We start from the raw sequence: 24294 nt of genomic DNA, 5'->3' as shown, positions 1-24294 counted from the left end.
ATAGGTGTGGCGCAAGCAAATTTTTATTCTGAAAGTGTGGCTTAGAGAAAAAAGTTTGAAGACCACTGCTCTAGGGTTTCAGAGTAGGGATATTCCCAGTGCTGCCTGGAGATGCTGGGAATTGAACCTGCGATCTTCTGCATAGAAACCAAATGCTTTACTGCTGCGCTACGGCACTTGTGCCTCTAAGTCCTCGCTCCCTCCCAATCAAACCTCAGGCCCCTAAACTGTCATTGAGCAATGGGATCTTCTGCAGCCTGCTCCTAGGACAGTATTTAACTTAAGAAGGTGAGGAAAGCAATTCTAGATTTAATTTCCCTGTTTGTCTATTGGTAAGTACAATTTAATTGAATAGTTTCTACCTGTCCTCCAGTGCTGCACAAGAAAAGTTCCACTAATGTGAACTGAGCTTGCATTGATGCCCACTTGAGGACTGCAGTCTTTTTCTGCTTTGCCAAGAAAAACAATTCTTACATCAGGTTTGAAAAGCTATTGCAATGGCAACCACAAGAAGGCAGTGCTGCTTATTTTTTTAGTTATTAAAGTACAGTATTTTGCTAGACTAGAGGAATTGGAGAAACAGATTGCTGATCATTGTTGTGTAGGGATGCTTTGGAAGTTACCACATCCTCAAAGAATTTCCTTCTTTAGTTAAATGCATGTTTTAGATTAGTGGTTTTGTAATTCTAGTTAATGATACCAACTTCATATTATGTTTTTGGTGTACATGTATTCTGCATAATAAAATAACCCATAAAGGAGGAAATCACATATTTTGAAAGATCGATTCAATAGCATACATGAGCAAGAGATTGATGGTGTTCCTCTTTATTTGTATACATCTCTTAAAAAAACCCCAGCACATATATTTTGTTTCCCATGAATCAGCCTGAAGATTCCATGCATTTAATATACATTCATTTAAGATACTGTTCTTGTAAAGATAATCCTTGTGCATAGGGATTTAAATTGTATTCCAACGTGTATCACATGCTGCCTGAAAACAAGGAACTAAGGCGCCAATTATCTTGTGGCAGTGAGGGAGAAACTTTTGGAATAACATTGGGACACCAACTCCGCTCAAGGCATGACAGACAGTAGCAACAACCAAGATAGACATAATATTTTACAAGGACAGAAGAAACAACATGGACAGAATAAATGTCATACACAGGAAGAACAAGGATACAGTATGAGGTCTTCTCCTGTCAATTTATAAATCATTAAATGCGCCAATACGAGGAAAAGTTATAAATATTGCAGCTGTTGTGTAAGGGATTACTATTGTGACTGGAATGTAATTGAAATAAGATTTTGGACTGCAGAAATAAAGAAAACCCTCAAACCATCAATTCTAGCACGTGGGGTGCCACCTAAATTATGTAATTTGGTATTTGAATGATTGACATTGGGAATTGTATTGTCCTTTGGCATTGATATAATGAGGCTATTATTGGATTATTGTAATTGAAAACTAATAAAAATCATTATCACAATTATTCTCGTGACAGTAGAGGTAAGAGAGCTGCCGTCCTTTGAGCTTTCCTAGCAAGTGCCACACGGCCTTGCCGAATGAAATATAGAATTGTAGACCAACCATTGGACATACTTTCCCGTAATGAGCCAATGGCGAACAAAGAAGCGTTGTTCCTGTGAGCCGTCCAAATAGAATGCGTCTCCCCTCCCCGCCCCGTCTCCTTCCCTCTATTTCATTTTCTGAGCCACGCGCTTTTATTCGCAGCCCAATGAAAGCTCCAGTACGTACTCTATCTGAGAAGTGCTGAAGGAAAGGATAATTTAGCCAAGATGCAATCTTAGTTCCTTGCGCGGAGAAGGCGAAATTCCAGCCAATAGGGGAAGCCACCGTCGGCGCGGAACGGACCAATGGGAAGGGCAACTTTGGAGCGCGTGCGGGGGAGTGCGAGTAAGAGTCTATGGGGCGGGGATTGTACGCGGCTGAGTGGGCTGCGGCTAAGCAGGGGGCGGGGGCTGGGCAGCCGGTCTTCAATCAGGTAAAGGGAGGAGCTTGAAGGACTGCTGCAACCGCGAACGGGGATGGAGATCTGAACGACGAGTAGGCGGGCCTTAGAGGCCGCCCCTCCCCCTCCTCCCCCGGCTTGCCGGTCAGTCAGGTGCCTCAGGATGCGCGGTTGGTGCTTCAGCCTGTGGTGGAGCCGACGACGGCTGAGAGAGACGCGGCTCTGGCGGGGAGGCCGGGTGTCGCCGCCGCCTCCGCCTCGTCACCGCGGGCTGAAGAGGCGCATCTTCTCCGCTCCGGGCCCAGGCGCCCCCTCAGGGTCGTACCTGCCGCCGGCAGCCGCATGAGCTCTCGGCGGCTCCTCCCGCGGGCAGCGCCTCCCCCCTTATGGAGGAGCCGCTCCCTCGTCGCCCTCCTCCTCCTCTCCCCGCATGGAGCCTTTCGCAGCCCGCAGCCCGCGCCGCCCCGCTCACCCGCCGCTGCCGGCGGACGGCGCGGACGGCGAAGAGGATGAGGGCGCGGCGGCGGCGGCGGCCACGGCCAGCTGGAGGACGGCGGCGTCGGGAGCGGCCTCGTGCGATGGCGGCGGCGGCGGCCTGCTGTGGACGGCCGTGTTCGAGTACGAGGCGTGCGGCGAGGACGAGCTGAGCCTCCGCCCGGGCGACGTGGTGCAGGTGCTCTCGCAGGACTCGCAGGTGTCCGGAGACGAAGGCTGGTGGACCGGCCAGCTCGACCAGCGCGTCGGCATCTTCCCCAGCAACTACGTGACCAGCAGCTGCAGCAGCAGCAGCCGCCTCTGCCTCCGCCAGGGGGGCGCCGCCGAGCTCCAGTCCCGCTACTCGCAGACGCCCGCCATACAGTGTAGGAGAGGGAAGGCGGGAGGAGGAGAGGAGGGCATGGCGGGGGTGGGGAGGGGGAGAAGCCAACAGTGCTTATCCCTTAATTCCTTTAGGCCCCTGTTTCCTGGGAGAGGCTGGACTCCCAGCTCCAGGGGCTCCCTGCTGCAGACGACCCTTCAGCGTTAGAGGACGAGGTGGCTTGAGTTTTCGACCTGTGCCATCTGTATAAGCTGCATGTTGGTTAATCAAATGTGATTTTTAGCTCATTTTGATCGATTGTGGGATCTTTACCTAGAGGTGGCAGTTTCCCCTGTACCTACTTTTTTACCTCTCCCTGTTTAACGAAACTGCAAGGATGCGAACTTGCCCATATACCTTTCTGCTTCGAGAGGTAGGGAAGGAAGGGGCGTGGCACTGGGTTATATTTATCCTGCCACTGCTTTTTCTGTCTCAGCTTTGCTCTCAACACCAGTGAAGAGCTCTTCTGTTCCTCCCCTTCTCATCTCGGTTTCTTAATAAGCTAATTAAATGCCAGGCTGCTTCAGGTCAGATGAATGTTATTCAGTCTGATGGTATTTTCACTGTAACTACCTGATGATAGACCCAGGACAGCTTTCAGTACTGTCATCTGTTACTGAATGAGTGTATATGTGTGCTTACCTTATAGTTCATGAAAACAAAAGTTGTCCTTCCTCTCAGTAGAGATGAAAACTATAGAATATAGCTGCATTTTCCATCTGTCCAGCTGACTATTCTTCTTCATTGTCAGACATCTTGTTATGTCCAGGGTGTGTTTCTCCATTTTCAAATCCATCACAGTGTGATTCATTCTCCACATTCTACTCTTACTTTTGCTAACTACACATTTTTAAAGTAACTTGTTCTGAAGGAGTTAAGAAATGCATAGCCTAAAGTTCAGTGCTAGGTGAAGGCAGAGAAAACACATTTTGAGAGTTTATGAGGAAGATACATTAATTCTTACAATGAAGCTGCAAAGAGACTGCAACTTCCTGTATCTTTGGGCCTTGTAGGCCTTCCTTTTTTCTCACCCCTACACATGGATATACTTCTAAATCTGATCCATTGCTCACAGTTCTTCTGCATCAGCTGCCTTCGAGTGGGCTTGTTTTGAGGATGTCTTCCTTCTGTCAATGTTGATGTTGCACTGCTCTCCTTGAATGCAAGCAGATGCAAAGGAACTGAAGCACAAACTTTTGCAGGATTGTGACTTTTATTCTATTGTATGAAATTATATTTGAAATATTAGTATTTCATTATAAATATATTGTGAGCAAGGGATTGTAAAACTCTGTATCTTCCTTTTGGGGTTTAATCTATAAATTATTCATGGCCAGGGATTGGTGTTTCTTTCTAGGAGGTAGGAAAGGAATAGGACAAATTATCACTGATGTATAAGGATCAGGAAACCAGGCAATTAGCAGCAGCATAGTTCCTGTAACTGCTATCACAAACTGCATATGAGACTTTTTCTGTCTTAGAAGGCCAGTAGATGTTAGAGAGGGAAAACATATAACACAGCCTTACCTAATGGTTCAGAGGCCCATCTCTCTTGACTTGTATATGTAATCTGCTCAGTGCTCACCTGTTAAAAGTTGACCTGGCTATATACCTTGGTCTTTACTTTAGAGACAAGGGCTTGAATTGGTTTGTCATTTGAGTACTTGTTTGCAAGTAACTGTGAAAGGCAAGTTATGAGGGCATAGTGTCTCTTAAACATTACATTCTTACTGACTTAATATGTATTTAAACTATTTTTTTTTATACATACTATTTTGCAAAGTAACTGAGATGGTGTGTGCTAGGCTTTTTGTACCTACATTCCCCCCACAAAAAAGCAGCATTTGAGGCAGGGTAAATCATGCATTAGTAGTTAGAGGGCACTTCAGAACGCAAAAACAGCAAGGTTACATTAGAACGTTAAGAATACCGGCTGCCATGTTAACAACCATTTGTAGCATTAAAGGAGCTGTCCCTTCAGCACTGTTTGGTTTAGATCCTCAGTTTCCCTCTAAGAATGCTCAAGAGATGTTTAGTGTGCATCTTACAGCAGACATTCCACTCCCAGGGCCCAAATTATGGAGGCCCACTAGTCCCAAAATAGGGGTACAGGGGCGGAGCCAATAAGAAAGTGGAGGTGGAGATTGTCCGCTGATCATGTCAATCACTGATATCATTTTCTATTAATGCCTCATTTCTCTTTGGAAATTGCTAAATTCTTTACTACAGCAGTTTCCTTGCTATAGGGAGTTCCATAGTTCAGCTTTCCTCAAGCTAAGCACAGGCTTTGGCTCTGGAGGTATCATGACTCACTCTTCCCCTTTTAGCCAGAAGTTGCTGATCCAGAAGTTTCAAGTAGTGAATAATTCATCTATTCCCCCACCCTCTAAAAACATTTTATTTCTTCCATATTTTCCTTTCAAACTTGTATCCTGTACCCACTTCCAAATTGCCAATTTCTTTCAGCCTTCCTCCTCTTTTCAATACTTTCTCCTATGACATCTTTCCTCTCATTCCCTTCCTCTCTATTTCCCAGATTACTACACTACTACTTTATAGCTGATGCTGCTAGCATCTGCACGGCCAAATTGCTCAAACTCCCAAGACAGTAGAAAAGACTACTGCATGATGGGGGTAGGTCGTACTGCTGAGGGCCAGTAGTGGTCCTTGGCCTACAGTTTGAGAAATTCTCCCATGGTATGTCACATCAAAGTATTACTCAATGTAATAGAGCTTCTCACTACTCCTGAAATAGCTCACCAAAGGACTTAATGTAATTTCAAGCACTTTTAAGTAGGGAATTCAGAACTGTATTTCCTGCTGTCTGTCAGGCATTATGACACACTTCGACTTCCTTTTCCCTAAGTGAAGAAAGTATGCGAGTTGGCAATAATGTTTCCTGGTACTGGCATGCAGATTTCCTGTTTTTCTCTCAACATAAATTTCCTGAGTGGCTTTGTATTTTAAGTTTCAGAACTCTTTTAGTGAGTCTTTAGTAGTGATGACTCCTAGTCAGATGGACTACAATAGGTTTCATGTAATTGACCAACCATCAAAAGAGATGCGTGCTAGTCCTGTGTAGTCTGAGTGCTATAGCCTTAAGGCCTGTGTTCTGTCCTCCACATCTTACAGGGTGGAGGTAGATGTAGACTTCAGCATGTGGATAGATTCATGCAAGGGGAGTTGATCCTTCAAGCATAAAGGCCCCAAACTATTAAAACATTAGAGGTAGTCTGAATTGTGGCCAGAAACAAATTGGGAATTAATGCAGTTGATACAACACTGGTGTAATAGTACCAGGCTCCAAGGGCAGCACTTCATAAAATTCATTGCAGTAGTCTAACCTGAAAATAACCAGCCTTGAAACTCAGGTGGGAGGCGAGTTAAAATATAAACAAATTGTTCATAATACTGCTGCCTTTTCTGGGGAGGTCTTACCATACTGGTCATAGTTTTATTGCAGTATATGTACTATATCATGTTGCAACCTTAAAGTGCCATTAAATATGAGTACTGATTCCAATAGGTTACGTGTGGCACTTGCCCAGTTAATGAAAATGTAAAATGTTCTGTTTATTTGGCACACTTGAATTAGGCTGTTGGCAGCTATACATTTTTATAGCCGATGCTTCTCATATGAAAAGAGTAGTACAAGGTAAACTAAAGTAGTAAAGAATAGTAAAGGGAGATGTCTGCCTTTACAAAAAACTTCATTGCTATAATAATTGTTTATATTGATGGAAATAACTACATGTTAAGCACAAGCAAAGAAAAGTTGAAATACATTTTGTTTTCTTTTATATATTTGTAGCTACCTGTGAAACGTGTGTATCTTTTTAGCAACGAAACATTGTATTTTTGCTGAATATATCCAACTTTATAATTCAAGCCACCAATAAAACTTTATTATAAAATGACCTAAAATAGGTATATAGAATTGTTGCTTACAACAAAATTGCGTAGGGCATTTTAATGATACTACCTTGGTACAATTTTTTCAGACAAGTTCTGATAGCTATAAGAGCTTAAGAATTTGTTGACACACGCCTGAACTGTTACATTTAAATGGCAGAATAATATTATTTAAGGCAAGGAATAATGCTGAAGCTATCTACTGACAATATTTAATCTTGTAAAATAACTTATCTTTCTTTGTTTCTCCATTTATAGTACGGGAGATTGACTTCTCTGAGCTGGTTCTGGAGGAAATCATTGGAATTGGAGGCTTTGGGAAGGTCTATCGTGCAATTTGGCTTGGAGAAGAAGTTGCCGTCAAGGCAGCTCGGTATGATCCAGATGAAGACATCAGTGAGGCTATTGAGAATGTGCATCAAGAAGCCAAGCTCTTTGCCATGCTAAAACACCCCAACATAATTGCACTTAAAGGCGTATGTCTAAAGGAACCTAACCTTTGCTTAATCATGGAGTTTGCCCGTGGAGGGTCACTGAATAGGGTGCTGTCTGGTAAAAGAATCCCACCAGACATAATAGTGAATTGGGCTGTCCAGATTGCTGGAGGAATGAACTATCTGCATGATGAAGCAATTGTTCCTATTATACACCGGGATCTGAAGTCCAGCAACAGTAAGTGGGGAGTATAGCGGGTGTGATGTTGGGACTTACAGAGAAGTGGACAGCATAGATAAAATGTTAGCAACTTGAAATATATTCCAGCCACATAAGCTTGAGGACAAAATTGATGAGTAGGCTAGAATGAAAGGCAGGGGCATGAAAGTTTCCCATGAGACTTACTCTTAAGAGAGCCAGTGGTGTAGTGGCTAGACAGATGATTGGGGAGGCCTAGATTCAAATCCCCATTCAGCCCTTAATCCTACTGTATGGTATTGGACCAGTCATTGTGTCGTGGCCTGAACTGCCTAACAGAGGAGTTAAATTAAAGCACAGAGAACTATGTATGCCAGACTATGCAAGCTAATTGGAGCAACGGTGGGATATAATAAACAAATAAGGAACTGCTAATGAACAAAAAGAGAATGGCAAGAAAACAGTGTGGTGTAGTGGTTAGGAGCGGTAGATTCTTAATCTGGGGAACCGGGTTCGCGTCTCCGCTCCTCCACATGCAGCTGCTGGGTGACCTTGGGCCAGTCACACTTCTTTGAAGTCTCTCAGCCCCACTCACCTCACAGAGTGTTTGTTGTGGGGGAGGAAGGGAAAGGAGAATGTTAGCCGCTTTGAGACTCCATTGGGTAGTGATAAAGTGGGATATCAAATCCAAGCTCCTCCTCCTCTTCTTCTTCTTTAGAGGAAGGCTGGGAAACCTTTATGATTATGAGGGTTGTCTCCCCAGAGGAGAACTCTTGGGAGTTATAATGGATGGGGTTGGAGTCAGCAATTGGCGAGGTCATAGGTAAAGTGGGTTTGGCCAGAACTGGTGATGAGCCATGTATTTTTTGTCTTTCTCTTCTTCCCTTTCTCCACTTATCTAGCAGCTGAAAATCCTCATTCACTGTAATTAAGCTTAGATAAAATACTTTGCCACTCATGTGAAGGTTAACTTAAGCCCAACTGCTGCTTGGGGCTACGGAAGGGAGCTGAGATGGGGAGGCTAAGGTATTTCATGACACAGTGCATGCCAGTGTGGTGTAGTGGTTATGAGCAGTAGTCTCATAATCTGGGGAACGGGGTTCACGTCTCCGCTCCTCCACATGCAGCTGCTGGGTGACCTTGGGTCAGTTACACTTCCCTGAAGTCTCCCAGCCCCACTCACCTCACAGAGTGTTTGTTGTGGGGGAGGAAGGGAAAGGAGAATGTTAGCCACTTTGAGACTCCTTTGGGTAGTGATAAAGCGGGATATCAAATCCAAACTCTTCTTCTTCTTCTTCTTCTTCTTCTTCTTCTTCTGATAACACCAAGGTTGCGGGTACGATTCCCATATGGGACACCTGCATATTTCTACATTGCAGAGGGTCGGTCTAGATGTTCTGCAGGGTCCCGTCCAACTCTACAGTTCTATGATTCTATGACGCTTCTGGCCTAATGGTTCCTTTCCCCTGGTTTAGAGAACAGCCTTCTCCTAGAAGTTTATATTTTGTATTGAAGATTTTACCAACACAATTGTGAATTCCTTTCTCGCTCTTTCTTTTAAGGCACTGTTCCCAGTTGTCATCTCTGGTATGTTAGGAGAAACTTGTGACACTTAGAACAGAGTTGTGAAGGTGATGGAAGGTTAATTGCCCTTGCTTGTTTGGATGTCAAAAATGGTAGTGGCAAGAACATTGTGATGTAGATTGATTTCCCCCTCTTCTGTCTTTTCTCCTTCTGCCCCGTTTCTATGAGCATGAAGCATATCAGCAGTCTGGGAGTCCAGACTTCAAGACTTCTATTACCTATGAAGTCTTTGAACCTTGAAGACAGTTCTGTAATTTACCACTTTTCTCATCACTTGGATCAAGAAAGAATGACTTCCCTTACTTTGACAACACAGGCATATATGCAGTTTTATATAACACTGGGCTGCCGTATGAAAGCTGCAAGTACAGTGGTCCCTCGGGTTAAAGATGCTTCAGGTTACAGACTCCGCTAACCCAGAAATAGTACCTCGGGTTAAGAACTTTGCTTCAGGATGACAAACAGAAATCGTGCGGTGGCAGCAGCGGGAGGCCCCATTAGCTAAAGTGGTACTCACGTTAAGAACAGTTTCAGGTTAAGAATGGACCTCCGGAACAAATTAAGTTCTTAACCAGAGGTACCACTATACTGGTCTAATCCTGCTGCCAGTCTAGCCCATAGGATATTTCCAGAAGGTGGAGTGAGACTGGCAACAGTAGAATGGTTGGGCAGCAACTCTGGGTAGTTACTTAAGCCTTTTCTCTCATATCTGAATAAATCTGATTTGTAAAAAGCATCTTAGCAAATTACTCTTAAAATAAATGATGTAGAAAGGAGATTAATGTTATCTATATTATGGACCTGAATTATGTAGAGACTAAAAGTATAACATTTGAAGCAGTTCCACATGTTTTGTTAAGTAACGGTTTTACAGGAGAGTTACTCTGATTAAATTCTCTATCTTAGAACTTCATGCATACTCTATCTGGATAATTTTCAATATGGGTCAGTATAGCAGCATTAATAAGTAACTGTTCCTTCCACATTAGAAAGATGGAATCAAGCATGTGGATGAGAGGGAATGTGTAACATTGAGAGTATGACACAAATTGGGATAGCCTTGTGGGACTCTTGGTGAGCAGGTATCCTAGATGTGGAGGAGAAAGCAAACAAACTTAATTTTGATTCCTTTTTTCCTCCTCTTTGGTATAGTATATCTAGGATGATAAAATTGATTTTGTTTAGAACCCTCCTGTCATTTGTGTGTGCAACACCAGCTTCTCACTTAAATTTGTGAGGAGTTCTATTAAACTGGTTAGAAGTGAAGTTTGTTAACTGTGGAGAAAATAGACACTGTTGGCAGCCGATGTGTAACTAATTAAAAATAAACCTCTTAGCAAAGCTCCTCTCTGTCAGTTTCCAATACAATTAGCAGGATGCTAGCTGTCAATGTGTGTTAAATCTCTTTGACCTTGGAAATAATTTTGTCTTAGAACCATTTAGGTATTTGTTGTTCCTTGTATTAAGGAGATATCTACATGAACTAGTTAGTTCAGTGCTCAGATAAGTGCTTTATAAGATGTGTTCACATTTTCACAACTTTGGATAAGAGATGTTACTAAATAACCTTTTTTTTTGTAAAACTAGTTAGTTAAATATCTGTGAAATTCAATATCAAACTACAAAACATGACCAAATAGGTTTTCTAGCAAAGTATAGTAGGGCTACAACAGTTGTGCTCAGTAGCATTATTTTTGCCATATTACATTAAGTGAATGTGACAAATTCCACTACAAGCAAGAAGCTGTGACATGTCCTTATCCATAGTGTGTAACAAAGTGGCCACAATTTTTTGTTTAAATCTAGTTTCTGTCCCTCATAGTTGCAAAGCAGACATCATACATTTTTTCAAAGTTCTCTGTCTTCGTTTTATTTTTCCACAGTACATGAATCTGGATATAGGAGTAAAAGTATCTTAAGGGCAACACTTTAGGAAAAATAATATCATTAGATTTTTCTGGCAACTGATGTGAATCTTGGAGTACCAGGTAGTCTGGTTGGGAAGAAGTGTACAGGAAAAAGTTTAGACACCTGTTTGCTACTTCTCACCCTCAAATAACTCTGTTTTGCTTTGCAATAACAAATTAGCTGCTGGGATTTTCATCCCAAATTTGTTTCTGAAGATGGGGTTCAGGCTCTTAAACAGCCACTTGTGTGATCACCTGCAGTAGGTAAGGATTGTCATTAAGTTACAACGGGATTACACTAGGTAGGTAAGTGAGCAAGAGTTACTTCTGTGAACTCACTTGCAAAACTGGCATATTCCTGTTCTTAGTTCATAATTGGTTAAATGTGGGCTTTATTAATTTAGAACAAGTATGTCTCCAGTACTGTACAGTAGACCCACAACTTATGCAGGGGTTACGTTCTGGGGCTAGCACATAAAGTTAAAATTGCATATAGTCAAACGCATTGGGTGCAGTGGTGGGTGCGATTGCCAAAGTCTTTTTTTCCTTGACGTCCATCCCTTAAAAAAATAATATTATTTTTTGCTAGGCGTGTAAAGCTGAATGCGCACAGGTTAAAAGAGTGTAAGTTGTAGGTCTACTGTGTAAAGTGGCTGCCAAACTGGAATTTAACCTATATATTAAGCATTATTTTCCTCTTTGAAGTGTCTGATTAATCTCCATAGGAGTAATCAGAAATTGTTCTACCAAAGTAATTCCATCTGTTTAAGAACAGGTGAATAGGAGCTCTAATTTCTTTGCATACTGCTTTGGGAAGACTCCTCAACCTCTAATGCTTTCATATTGTTGCACAAAATCTTAATGTTTGAATTGCCATTTCTGAAATAGGATAGTTGAGGACCTTCTACACATGATAATTAGAGTGCATGTCTTTTAATATGCTGATAACTTTGTGTTTCATGGTAGCATATTGGCAGGCTGGTAGAGTAAGAATGTTGATGTAAAATTTTTAGGGCTACAGACTTAAGTATTGCAATAGAACAATTGTGAACTTCCTTAGTTGTAAAATGAAGTGCATACCTGATAAGCACAGGTAGAATTTGACAAATTGGTAGCACCTGCCCTAAAACAGCTTAAGTATAACAGTGCTCAGTTCCTGTTATTGTTTTAGTTCCTCATATTATTCAAGAAATAATAATAATAATAATAATAATAATAATAATAATAATAATAAATAATTTATTTATACCCCGCCCTCCCCGGCCAGGGCTCGGCTCAGAGCTGCTAACACCAAATATGAATTACAATAAAACGTAATAGAAAACAACAAACAAACAGTTAATTAAAATACTGCTTAAAATACAGCTTAAAACACAGCTTATAATGCAGACATGTACAAAATCTGTTTGGCACCCTGCTTTACCAGTGAACTGGGGGCTATGAACCAGCCCAAAACTCAGTGAGGATGCAACCAAACAGAGTTTTCATTTTTAACCTACTTTGTGGCAATGATAGAGTTGAAAAACAGTTTTTCTCCACTACGTGCGTATTCTCAGAGCATTATCCATTGGAACTCTTCTCTGTGGTTTAACAGTCTCACAGATGGATTGTCAAGGTGAAAGAACCCTCAGAGGTATGCTGTGACATGTTTGCTAAAGATTTTGAGGATAAAATTACTCATATCCATTTCTACTTGGTGACAGATAGTTCTGTAGCAAAGTTTAGGAAGGTGTCTGGAGCCCTACCTTGTATTATAATGAATGAATTTGGAGCCTAATTACCCAAGTTAATATGATGCTAATTGTGTGAATTCATTAAACATATGCAGCATAAAAAATGTAAATAATAGCCTTTGTGGGTAGCATAAGCAGCATCAGGAAGTGGGGAGTAAGAGCTTAATCATTGTAGAGGCAGCTTGATGTAGTGATTAGAATGTCATAGTAGACTAGGGAGATCCTGATTCAGTTTTCTACTCAGCCATGGAGATTACTGAATGGTAAATTAGGCTGAGAGATATGGACTAATTTCACTGGGTTTTAGGATGAAATTTGGGTGAGGTTGGATGTATGCTTTCTTGAGCTCTTTGAAGGAAAGGTGGGATATAAAACAATGAAATGAATCCTTTCCCCTACCTGTCCTAGTCCCAGCATTGTTTCTACCAGTAGTGATTTCGCCATTTTGAATATATATATTCAAAGTAATTTTTATTGGTTCCACCCAGGAGGAAGGATTAAGCTATCCAGAGTCCTGATGCTTATCTTGAAGCCCTACATGGTTACAAGCATACCTAAAGAAATGCTTGCTTTCCATATATTGCCATTCTGCTGAAATAATAATCTGGCATCCTTCTCCAAGTGCCTCAGCCATCAAAACTGAGACAAAGATGGCTTTCTACTCCATAATATTTAAGTTGGTCCTCCTATGATGATATTTTCTAACTGGCTCTGCTAGTTTTTCTAATAGCTTCATACCATTTTTACAGGAGTAAATATGCTTCATTGAAACTGCATTGAACTTGCTGCTACTCAGTATCCTCTGTCTGTCTTACTGCATGCATTCTGCTGACTTCACTGCATGCAATTTACTATCTATCGCAATTCATTTTGGTGTTGTGTTTCAGCAATAGGAGAGGCAGATGAAAAATGGATAACTATCAAGCAGCACAGGCAGCTAAAGTGCAGTGAAATGCAAGTTGCCAAAGGCGTTCTTTTGCAGGATCACTGTGATCCCTCTTGGGTAAGATTCCTTTTAGATGGAAAGTTTGTAGATGGAGCTTTGGCTTTGAATCTGCTTTTGTTGAGCTGCATCTATCCAAAATATCTGCAGTCACATATCTGTCTCAGCGTGCAGTTACATTGGCATTTTGTTGGTGTAAATGGAAGCATTTCAGGTTAAAGAGAACATATCGCTTTATCTCAGCTTTTCACTAAAGTTAATTTTGAACAGGATCTTATGGAAAGGACTTTCATTAATGGGTATTCATTATTCCATAAGGTCCCATCATGTCCTCATTCCTCAATTTAAGAAGAATATGACAAGCTGGAATGTGTGCAGAAGGTAACAAACATGATAAGGGTGTGGAAACCAAGGCTTATGAGGAACTGTTGAGGGAATTGGGTATGTTTAGCCTGATAAAGAGGAGATTGAGAGGAGATATAATGGCCATATTCCATGTATGATCTAGTTGAGATTCCTGAATTGCAGGGGGTTGGACTAGATAACTCTCGGCGTCCCTTCCAACTCTACAATTCTAAGTGTGGTCCTAGTGGCCTAGATCAGTTGTCTTCAACCATTTTAGGTTCTAAACCAAGGGTCACCAATCCAGTGCCTGTGGGCACCATGGTGCCCATGAAGGTTCTGTTGGCACTCTGGGCAGGTGTTCAGTCTCTCAGCTTTTCTTTTTGTGTGACGTGTGTTTGTTTGTGTTTGTGTATGTTTGCGTATGTTTGCATATGAAAGTGAGAGAGCGCGTAAGCTTATGCTTTCCATGGGAAGTCAGCTATTGGGGTTGTTGTCTCTCTAATTCGTGTTATGCCATGCTTCCATGGGAGCCATTTTGTGCATGGCATCCCCAGCATTCTCTAATTCAAGTGCAGTACTTTAACCAAAATCATGCCCAGCGGCCAGAAACTGAAAGCACCCAAAGTGGCCATAATTGGACTCTGGAGACTGAGCAATCTTAAAAGCATGGGTTGGGGATAACAGAACTGCACCACAGGGAAATATTTAGTAGGGATTTCATTTGTTTCTTTTGTAACCTTGAAGTCCTCTTGGACTACTGTAGCATAACGTTTCCCAACCTAGCATCTTCCAGATGCTTTGGATTGCACCTCCAATGATTCCTTACCACTGGCTATGCTGGCACTCAGGTTGATGGGAGTTGGAGCCTTTGGAAAATTCCAGCTTGGCTGCTGTAGAGTGTTGTCCCCAAGGCGCCATTTACTGGCTTCAACTGGTACATTGAATAAATAAATAAATAAATAAATAAACTCTGCCCATCTGTCTGGGTTTCCCCAGCTACTCTGGGTGGCTCCCAACAGAATAATAAAAACACGATAAAACATCAAATGTTAAAAACTTCCATAAACAGGGCTGCCTTCAGATACCTTCTAAAAGTCTGATAGTTGTTTATTTCCTTGACATCTGATGGGAGGGCATTCCACAAGGTGGGTGCCAATGCCGAGAAGGCCTGGTTCCCTGTAACCTCACTTCTCGCAGTTTCAAAACCCTAAAATGTATTTTATATAATTGACTTTTTATTTCTATTCTTTGTATATTGTATTGTTGTTTTACTGCTATGGCCGATGGCTGACGCAAATAAAGATTCATTCATTCACTTCTTGCAGTGAGGGAACTGCCAGAAGGCCCTTGGAACTGGATCTCAGTGTCCGGGCTGAACAATGGGGGTGGAGACACTCCTTCAGGTACACTGGGCCGAGGTATACATAGCTTGGCATCCTGCCAGAGAGTGGTTTGTCGGGAGCAGATTACATCAGTGCTGCAGTGTCTGCTTAAAATTCCTGTAGCTTTCCTGGGTACAACTCAAGACACACGCTTCAAATCTATGCAGCTCTAAATGACTTGGGCCTTGTATACCCAAAGAGCTTCTTTTCCCTCAAGTTCTGTTGCTGTTACTAAGACTGACAGCCTGAGAATGTCTCCTTGAGTTGGTGGATGAGATTTGTAGGAAAATAGATTTAGGGCTCTCTCAATCTCAGGCTATGTATCTTAAAAGCAAAGCATAATGTTTTCAATCCCACCCCCCAATTTAAATCAGTTTTTATTTTATTTTTAAAATTAACTATTTTAAAGTGAAAACTTTGTTTCTATCCCCTCTGTAGAAAGGTATTTAAAAAGTGTACTTAATAGATGACTGTTTGACAAATCTAATTAAAAACATGTATGAAATTTTTCAGACTTTATAAATAAGATATCTAACGATTTGCAGGAGCTACCATAAAAATGTCTCTCTTCAACCAGATGTTTGACTGATTAAAAGTCTTTGGCATTTTAAATGTGTTCGGGGCTGTTTTAGTTTTATTGTGTATTTTGTATTCTTATTTTGTATATGTTGTGAACCACCCTGTGATCTTTTGATAAAGGGTGATTTAATCATCATCATCATCATCTTAATCTTCAAAGTTATTAAAAATTCCCAGTAGGTTTGCAGTATTCAAATGTTTTACCATACAGTGCCTTGATGTTGGGTATTTGTTCTTGTAGTATAGTGGGAAGTTCATAGGAATACAGCCTGCTGCTTTGCTGGTGTCTTAGTTCTCAGCCTGGCTTTTTGCTTGCCAGGAATGACACTTTCTACCCACTTTGTCTGTGTTCCAGAGAGCCTCTTTAGTAGAGAGGCCAAATATATTTCTCATAGCTATCTCATAGAATCATAGAGTTGTAATACCAGTACAATTCTTGTCTATTACATCCCCATTAGGGGAGATGTGAATTAGGTTGATTTGCTTAAGAATGGTATTGATTACGGTTTAATAATGGTACAGATAATAGCATATTTATCAGTAGCTTGTATTGATTGTTTTATGGTATATTTTTGTAATATTTGTGTTCATAATTTGATGTACTCTACTTAGAGATTTTATATTTCAAGCAATTTAAAAATAACCTTAAATAAAAATGCTGAGCAAATGAAATTCTCCTCTACCCTTACACTTTAGACACATTCAGTGTGACATGTGCAGTAGCAGAGCTTCTGTCACTTCTTCACCCCACCCAACCCTGCACCTATGGACAAGATCTAAAAAATGTCTTTTTTTTTTTAGAGGAAGCATTAAGTATAAATTGTATGTTCACTAAACATTAACCTTTTTCGTCCCTGTGTGCCAGTATTGATACTTGAAAAAGTGGAAAATGGAGACCTAAACAACAAGAACTTGAAGATCACAGATTTTGGCTTAGCCAGAGAATGGCATAGGACGACCAAAATGAGTGCTGCTGGGACGTATGCTTGGATGGCTCCTGAGGTCATCCGTTCCTCCATGTTTTCTAAAGGCAGTGATGTGTGGAGGTAAGTATATTGGCACTAAACACATTGGAATGTTAACTTGCAGCTCCTGGAAACCTATTTTAACTTTCTGTGCTTGAAATTATGTTTACTTGTTGAACAGAATTCCTAAACACTTGAATTACCAAAGCATCGCTCCCCCCACATCTTGTTTTGATACTGTTTTTGTTCCTGTGCTTCTGATTGCTTTGTTCTAAATTCTTACACTTTTATTTTGATGTACATTGGCTTATACATTAGTTATCTGTATTGAGAATAGACAAACTACCAACAGTAATGTTATGTACTGAAGTTCTCACCCTGGGCCAGCAGGGGGATACTGTAGATAGTTATGCAAATGAAGGATCGAAAAGTGACGTTCAGTGATTGGATAGTTTTAGAAAATGGCAACAGTTACATTGTTCTGGAGCTTTATATAAGCAGGCTGACTGAGCTCCTCAGCTTAGTTCTATTCCAGCTTACAAATAAAGAGCTGCTTTGGAAGAATCGCTGTGTCGTCTGATATGTTCGCCCACAACTTAACAAGGTACAGGTTCAAGTCAGTTACTTAAACTAGATGCCCTTCTTTCCAGCATGAAACTTCCTGACTCATAAATTTTCTGTCAAAGATAATAAAACTTGGAATCACCAAATCGGTAAAATGCCAAAATGCCCTTTTTAAAAAACCCGATGTTCCAGTTTTGTTCCAAGTATTGTGTTTATATTTATAGTGTAGGTATTATACTTATAGTCTTAACCTTTTGTCCGTTATCTTGGCCCTCATTGCTGGGCAAAGAACTAAAAATCCCAGTTCTGTTTCTGCCAAAGACTTCAGTGCATAAATAGGATTGGTACATGGTCATGGCACAGGTTATAAGGTGAAGCAGATACATATAAGGTGTAGACAGAAGGCTATTAGCAAACTAGGATGTTGATCCAGCAGTGGCATGCCCCTAGCATCTTCCTTTTGAATATTGTGGCAGGCACAGTAGTCATACTCTGGACACTGGGCAAGTAAACAGATTTGGTCTCTGAGGTGTCTTTGTCAAGGAAGATGGTGTTGGTGCCAGCTCAGCATCTGATTTACTCTCAGTTGCTTCCCTAGAGGGAGGGGAGGCTCCTCTCTCCCTAGACAGAAAGAGGCAGAGGCGTCTGGGCAGGGATGTTTGATGTCACAGGGGTGGAACATTCCTTCACCAACTTGCTTGGATGTACCCGTCTATCTTCCAGAATACAGGCCCTCTACCTAGGTTCAGATGGGACACAGGTGGCGCTGTGGGTTAAACCACAGAGCCTAGGACTTGCCGATCTGAAGGTCGGTGGTTCGAATCCCCGCAATGGGGTGAGCTCCCATTGCTTGGTCCCTGCTCCTGCCCACCTAGCAGTTCAAAAGCACATCAGAGTGCAAGTAGATAAATAGGTACCGCTCCGGCGGGAAGGTAAACGGCATTTCTGTGCGCTGCTCTGGTTCGCCAGAAGCGACTTAGTCATGCTGGCCACATGACCCAGAAGCTGTACGCCGGCTCCCTTGGCCAATAAAGCGAGATGAGCACCGCAACCCCAGAGTCGGTCACAGGTCCCTTTACCTTTACCTAGGTTCAGACACTTCCTGGAGTCCCGGTTTCTCCTCCCCCATTCCCCTAGGACCCTTACCAGTTCATCCATCTCCCCAAACCCCTCAGGATCTGACCATCCCCTCTGTGACATCTCCACAGAACTCATTCATTACATCCATGTGTACTTAATTGCTGCTGTCACTTCTAGGAGAATTGGTTGGTTTTAAGAGAGAATTACATTATTAAACTTTTCTTTTCATAGCTATGGTGTGTTGCTTTGGGAACTACTAACTGGGGAAGTACCATTTCGAGGAATTGATGGCCTAGCGGTAGCATATGGTGTTGCCATGAATAAACTTGCCCTTCCTATCCCTTCAACCTGCCCAGAACCTTTTGCCAGACTGATGGAAGGTAAGTGTTGACTGCATTGGACCTGACAAGATACATGCTACTATTGGGACACAGTTCAGTACTGATTTTATGAAGATGCAAAACAATTTGGCTTCTGTAGTTTTTCAACAAAGTAGGTAGTATGTTGTTTCCTTTGTCTACTAAAATACCAGAAATGACAGGTGGGCAGAATGCTGTTGTGCTGTTGTCTGCAGGCTTCCCACAGGCCTTTGGTTGGCCACTGTGAGAATAGGATGCTGGAAAAGATAGACCATTGGCCTGATCCAGGAGTCTGTTATGTTCTTAAGAAAGCTGTTCTTCTACTGTATGTATTCTGCTGCAATGGATGCAGCTTTTGCACGTGAGAGGGTAGCACCTCGTAAAGATTGTGCCAGGATTTGAGTTGCACTTGATGTAATCCATTATTGACTCCTAAAGGCTGCATATATAAATCTACAATTCTCAGTTGGCAAGTTATACTGTCATGAAAGCAATTACATTTATACAGCTTTTGAATTACTATCTTTCTTATGAATTTTGACATGAGTACATTTCTCCCCCAACAGTGTCCAGAAAAATATTTCGGTATACTTAATCTTGGTGTAAATCTCACTGAACAGAGTTTAACTTACTTCTGACTAAACATAAACAGCATTGCACTGTAAGACTTTTGTCGACTGGCTTGAGGAACCCAAGGTTTCCAGAAGTTTGGGGGGGGGGGGAGAGAAAAAAATGAAGGTGTGGGGGAAACACCCCAAACCATTCAATAAAGGCTGAGCATACTCAGTGGGCACAGAACATTGATTTGATGAGAGCAAGAGATAGAAAATTGGAGGTGGTATGGAGTGTGCTTTAAGAAGTTGTTAGTGGCTGACTGGAGCCCTGAACGGAAGCACTCCACACTGTAATGTTTTGTTGCAGGTCCCACTTGTTTGTTTTATTATACAGTTTATATAATGCATTGTGTTCACTTTTGAGAACCTAAGAAAATACTGAACATTTTAAGTTTATAGCAATAGGCCAATAGTCTTAATTTTAAAACCAAAATAAGTTGAGAATAGAGATGCCATTGTTTCTTTAAAAACAAAAGGGCTTCTTGTGGTTTCTACTAGAACTGAGGAATGCATTGCAGTTATTTCAAGATTTTTAAATAATAAAACTAGATGAAGATCTTGTTTATAACTTCAGTCCTTTTATAAAGTGCTGCTCAAACCCATTAATTCTCTCACTGTGTAACTTCAGTTTTTATTTTGTTCTTCCATTAACTACGCTGGTGGGCTTCACTAAGCTAACAATACCAAACTTGCCTTCTTGTCTCTAAAGAGGTTTTTGGATATCACTGCAGTCCTCATTAGTGCAAATACTATGACAGTTTCAAGCCTGGGGAACTGAAAAGGCACAGGCCACCTGCATTGTAGTTATCCTGCTTACTCACTCATGCATTTTGTTGGCAGCAGCACTTCGTTTTACAGTATGCCATGTTTCCTTTCTTGTCATAATCCTGATGCAAAGAGGCAGGCACAATGCTGCTTCAGGATACGTCTATTTAGCTGATTGCCAGTAACTGATAAATAACAAGGGAGAAAAGAATAGGGAAAATTTGCAAAAAAAGTAGCACCCCCCCCTTTTCTGTGTCACTTTTGATCCAATTAATAGTGCAATCCTAACTATGTCTACTCCTGTTAATAATTTTTCATACCAAGTTGGCCGCATGAGTACTTTGACATAGAACCTGTGGACCTCATACTGCCTTGTTGCACAGGCGATGGGGGACCAAGGCCAAAATTTGACCCTGCACATCCCTTGTACTGCTTTCCTAAAGCTAGCTAAGCAAGGCACGAGACAAGCTGGGAAAGCACTAACTAGACTTTGGGAAGGAGGCGGGAGAACTCTATGGTCCTGTCAGAGCCCACACATGTCCTTCCCAGAGCCCAGTGCCTCGCTTACCTGGCTTTGGAAAGGAAGTGCAAGGTTTTCAGGAGTCAAATGCATGGGCGTAGCTAAGGGTGGGAGGGTAGGAGGCAGCTGCCCCCCTAAATCAATACAAATCAATAAAATCTGAGGTTCTGCCCCCCCTAACCAAAATCATGACTACACTCATGGGCAAATCTTGCTGAGGGCAACCAAAAAAAGGCCTCGGGCATGCATTGGACCACCCTGGTTTAGGTAATTTCAAATTTGTGTAAGGAAATGTATAAAGTCAGAGATGTGGGAAAGGCCAGTAGTGACATATTTGAATGAAAAGGCATCAAGATAGATCCTTATTAAATTCAAAGTACTTTTGTGAAACTTTTTACTGTTAGGAATGATGGGGCAAACTATGGCGAGTATATTATTTACTTTTCTGAATTAGGCATTGAGAGCCTGTAAGTGAGTAATTGATGTAGAATGGTGTGCATTAATTAGCATTGTTTCTGGAAAGCTTTGTAATATGGGGGCAAAGTAGGTGTGATGTGAGAGATCTATGACAAGAAGTTTTGTTTAGAGATGGTTGTAATAATGCTAACATGCTAGTTTCTAGTGTAGAATTTAAATTATTTGGGATTCTGTTGTGTAGAAAAAAGTTGGCAAATGGGGTATAATCATATGAATTCAAGAGTGGTAGACCAGAGGGTTAAAGATATCAACAACAGAGAGAGTACAGATTGTTGGCATGGCCCAGAAATACTCTTGCAACATGGCAACTTTTGAAGTAATTGTTGTTCTGTCTTGTCTTTATCTGTTTAGATTGTTGGAATGCTGACCCTCATTCAAGGCCCTCCTTTGCCAATATTTTAAACCATCTAACCAACATAGAGGAGTCTGGTTTCTTTGAAATGCCAAAGGACTCATTCCATTCCTTGCAAGAAGATTGGAAAATTGAGATCCATGAGATGTTTGACCAACTCAGGGCCAAAGAAAAGGTAAATGGTGCTGGATATTGATTTTATACTAATGTTGTTATTGTATTTTATATTAAGTGATTTTATTTAATCAGAGCTGATATTGCAATGCTGGTAGAAATAATGCATCTTGGGTCTGTGGTTTGCATGAGTGTATACTCTCAGTCTAAATTTGTCAAGCAGAAACTGCCAATATTCACATCTTTTGGAAATGTCCAGTGAATATTCAATTTTGAAAGCAAATTCTTGTTAAAATTAAGGATATTATCAAATATGAGATATTGTGTAACACTATGTTCTATTTGGCTACATGAAATATCTAATTCTACCTGAAGACTGAGCACTTGTCAAAAGAAAGTAGGAAGGTTGTAAAAAAGGTGATTCCTCCAGATTTCTTCCTCAGTCTGCTGGTAGAAGTGGAATACTGAAGTAGACATGCATAATCCAGTAGTACTATATTTAAAGTCTGATCAATATAATAACTTTTATTTTAAAAAAATAAATTAGACTTATTATTCAGATGATACGTATACGCAACTAAACGACTGTCAGAAGCTACAGCACATTGATTACCATTTCTCTGCAGTGCTTGACAGCACAGTGATGAGGACCTGTGAGTCCAGTTAGGCTCACCAGGCCTCCCCATTTATCCCTGGGAAATTAAACATGGAGAAGTTAAAGATGTGGGTGGACCAAGAAGGAGTTTGCAGACACCACCAATCAGCTGATCAGTTGCACCTGCAAAGCGTTGTGTATTATGTGCTACGTGTGTCTTTGCAAGTCGCAGCATTTGACTGTTAATAATAATAATAATAATAATAATAATAATAATAATAATAATAATTTTTATTTATACCCTGCCCTCCCTAGCCAAGGCCAGGCTCAGGGCGGCTAACAAGCAATAATAAAAACAAGTTGAATGAATACAACTTAAAAACAAGATTAAAATACAACATTAAAATACTGAAACATTAAAATGCAGCCTCATCACAGGAGGAGAAAGGAAAAAGAAAGAGGGGGAGGGAATCAAATTGGCTCCAAGCCAAAGGCCAGGCGGAAGAACTCTGTCTTACAGGCCCTGAGAAAAGAAATCAGATCCTGCAGGGCCCTGGTCTCATGAGACAGAGCGTTCCACCAGGCCGGAGCCAGTGTTGAAAAGGCCCTGGTTCTGGTAGAAGCTAATATAACTTCCTTAGGGCCTGGGACAACTAGGGTGTTGCTATTTATGGACCTTAAGGTCCTCCGTGGGGCATACCAGGAGAGGCGGTCCCGTAGGTACGAGGGTCCTAGGCCGTGAAGGGCTTTAAAGGTCAAAACCAGCACCTTAAATCTGACCCTGTACTCCACCGGGAGCCAGTGCAGCTGGAAAAGCACTGAGTGAATACGCTCCCATGGCAGAGACCCCGTGAAGAGCCTCGCTGCAGCATTCTGCACCCGCTGGAGTTCTGGGACAGCTTCAAGGGCAGCCCCACGTAGAGCAAATTACAGTAGTCAAGCCTGGAGGTGACCATCATATGGATCACTGTGGCCAGGTCGGGGTGGGAAAGTTAAGGGACCAACTGCTTGATGCGGCGAAGGTGGAAAAATGTCGCCTTGGCTGTTGCTGTAACCTGCGCCTCCATGGAAAGGGAGGCATCAAGGATTACACCCAAACTCTTAACGGAAGGCAATGGCACTAATTGGGCCCCCGTAAGAGAAGGGAGTTGGTCCCTCATCCCCATGCCATCCCGACCCAGCCATAGGACCTCTCATCGAAGGATTTAGTTTCAGTTGGCTCCCACGAAACCATCCAGCCACAGCTTCCAAGCATCTGGTCAGTGTGTCTGGGGCCGAGTCGGTGTGGCCATCCACCAGCAGATAGAGCTGATGGTGGTTCCTGCAGAGAGCTGTGCACCACACAGCTGATTATTAGGGCTTCAAAGTGCTGTGCACCACACAAGAGGAAAACGGGTCACGTCATGTCATGGTGACACCAGGTGGTTGATAAATTTGGCCCACGAGGTGGGAGAGTTAAGGATCCAGCCAGATGCATTTCCTCACCTCTGGTGTAAACCTTTTCCAGTGTTTTCATTCATAGGCCTTAGAACTAAAGATTACCAATCATAATTGCTGCCATTTTTCAGTGGGCAACTGAGATAATATATGATACTTCTAATCTGGAATATTGCCTTGTTTCCTTGCAGGAACTGCGGACATGGGAAGAAGAATTAACCAGAGCCGCTGTTGAACAAAAGAACCATGAGGAGTTTCTGCGGCGACGGGAGCAGGAGCTGGCAGAGCGGGAGATTGACATATTGGAAAGGGAACTCAACATAATTATCCACCAACTGTGTCAGGAGAAGCCGCGTGTGAAAAAACGTATGGGCAAGTTCAGGAAAAACCGGCTCAAGTTGAAAGATGGCAATCGCATCAGTCTCCCTTCTGGTATGTCCCAGTATAACAGGGCTAAACAAAGTTCTGTCTTGCACTCATATACCGTATTTTTCCGTCTATAAGACACCTACATGTAAAACACCCCCTATTTTTGGGAAATAGGGATGAGATATTATCCATGTATAAGATGAGCCCAGATTTTGAACATTATTTTAGAG

General features: G+C 41.8%; 1 protein-coding gene across 4 annotated transcripts in view; it reads left to right on the top strand.

The window, feature by feature from the left end:
- Positions 1 to 1700: 1700 nt before the first annotated feature.
- The window catches only part of MAP3K9 (mitogen-activated protein kinase kinase kinase 9), a 38943-nt gene continuing 16349 nt past the window's right edge, over positions 1701 to 24294 (top strand). For 2 of the 4 annotated variants that reach the window (XM_083398190.1, XM_083398191.1), the window contains exons 1-6: positions 1701 to 2839; positions 7006 to 7419; positions 16719 to 16899; positions 18694 to 18842; positions 21549 to 21724; positions 23887 to 24127. In XM_083398190.1, coding sequence (XP_083254316.1) covers positions 2410 to 2839; positions 7006 to 7419; positions 16719 to 16899; positions 18694 to 18842; positions 21549 to 21724; positions 23887 to 24127 — 1591 coding nt within the window. In that variant the 5' untranslated portion in view covers positions 1701 to 2409. The remainder of the gene's footprint in view (positions 2840 to 7005; positions 7420 to 16718; positions 16900 to 18693; positions 18843 to 21548; positions 21725 to 23886; positions 24128 to 24294) is intronic. The other 2 variants (XM_083398192.1, XM_083398193.1) reach the window with 1 other exon arrangement.

This window comes from Podarcis tiliguerta (genome assembly GCF_965153285.1).
Source record: "Podarcis tiliguerta genome assembly, chromosome: 1".
Lineage (NCBI taxonomy): Eukaryota > Metazoa > Chordata > Lepidosauria > Squamata > Lacertidae > Podarcis > Podarcis tiliguerta.
Note: the sequence above shows the minus strand (reverse complement) of the source record. Positions and strands in the feature narration are given on the sequence as shown.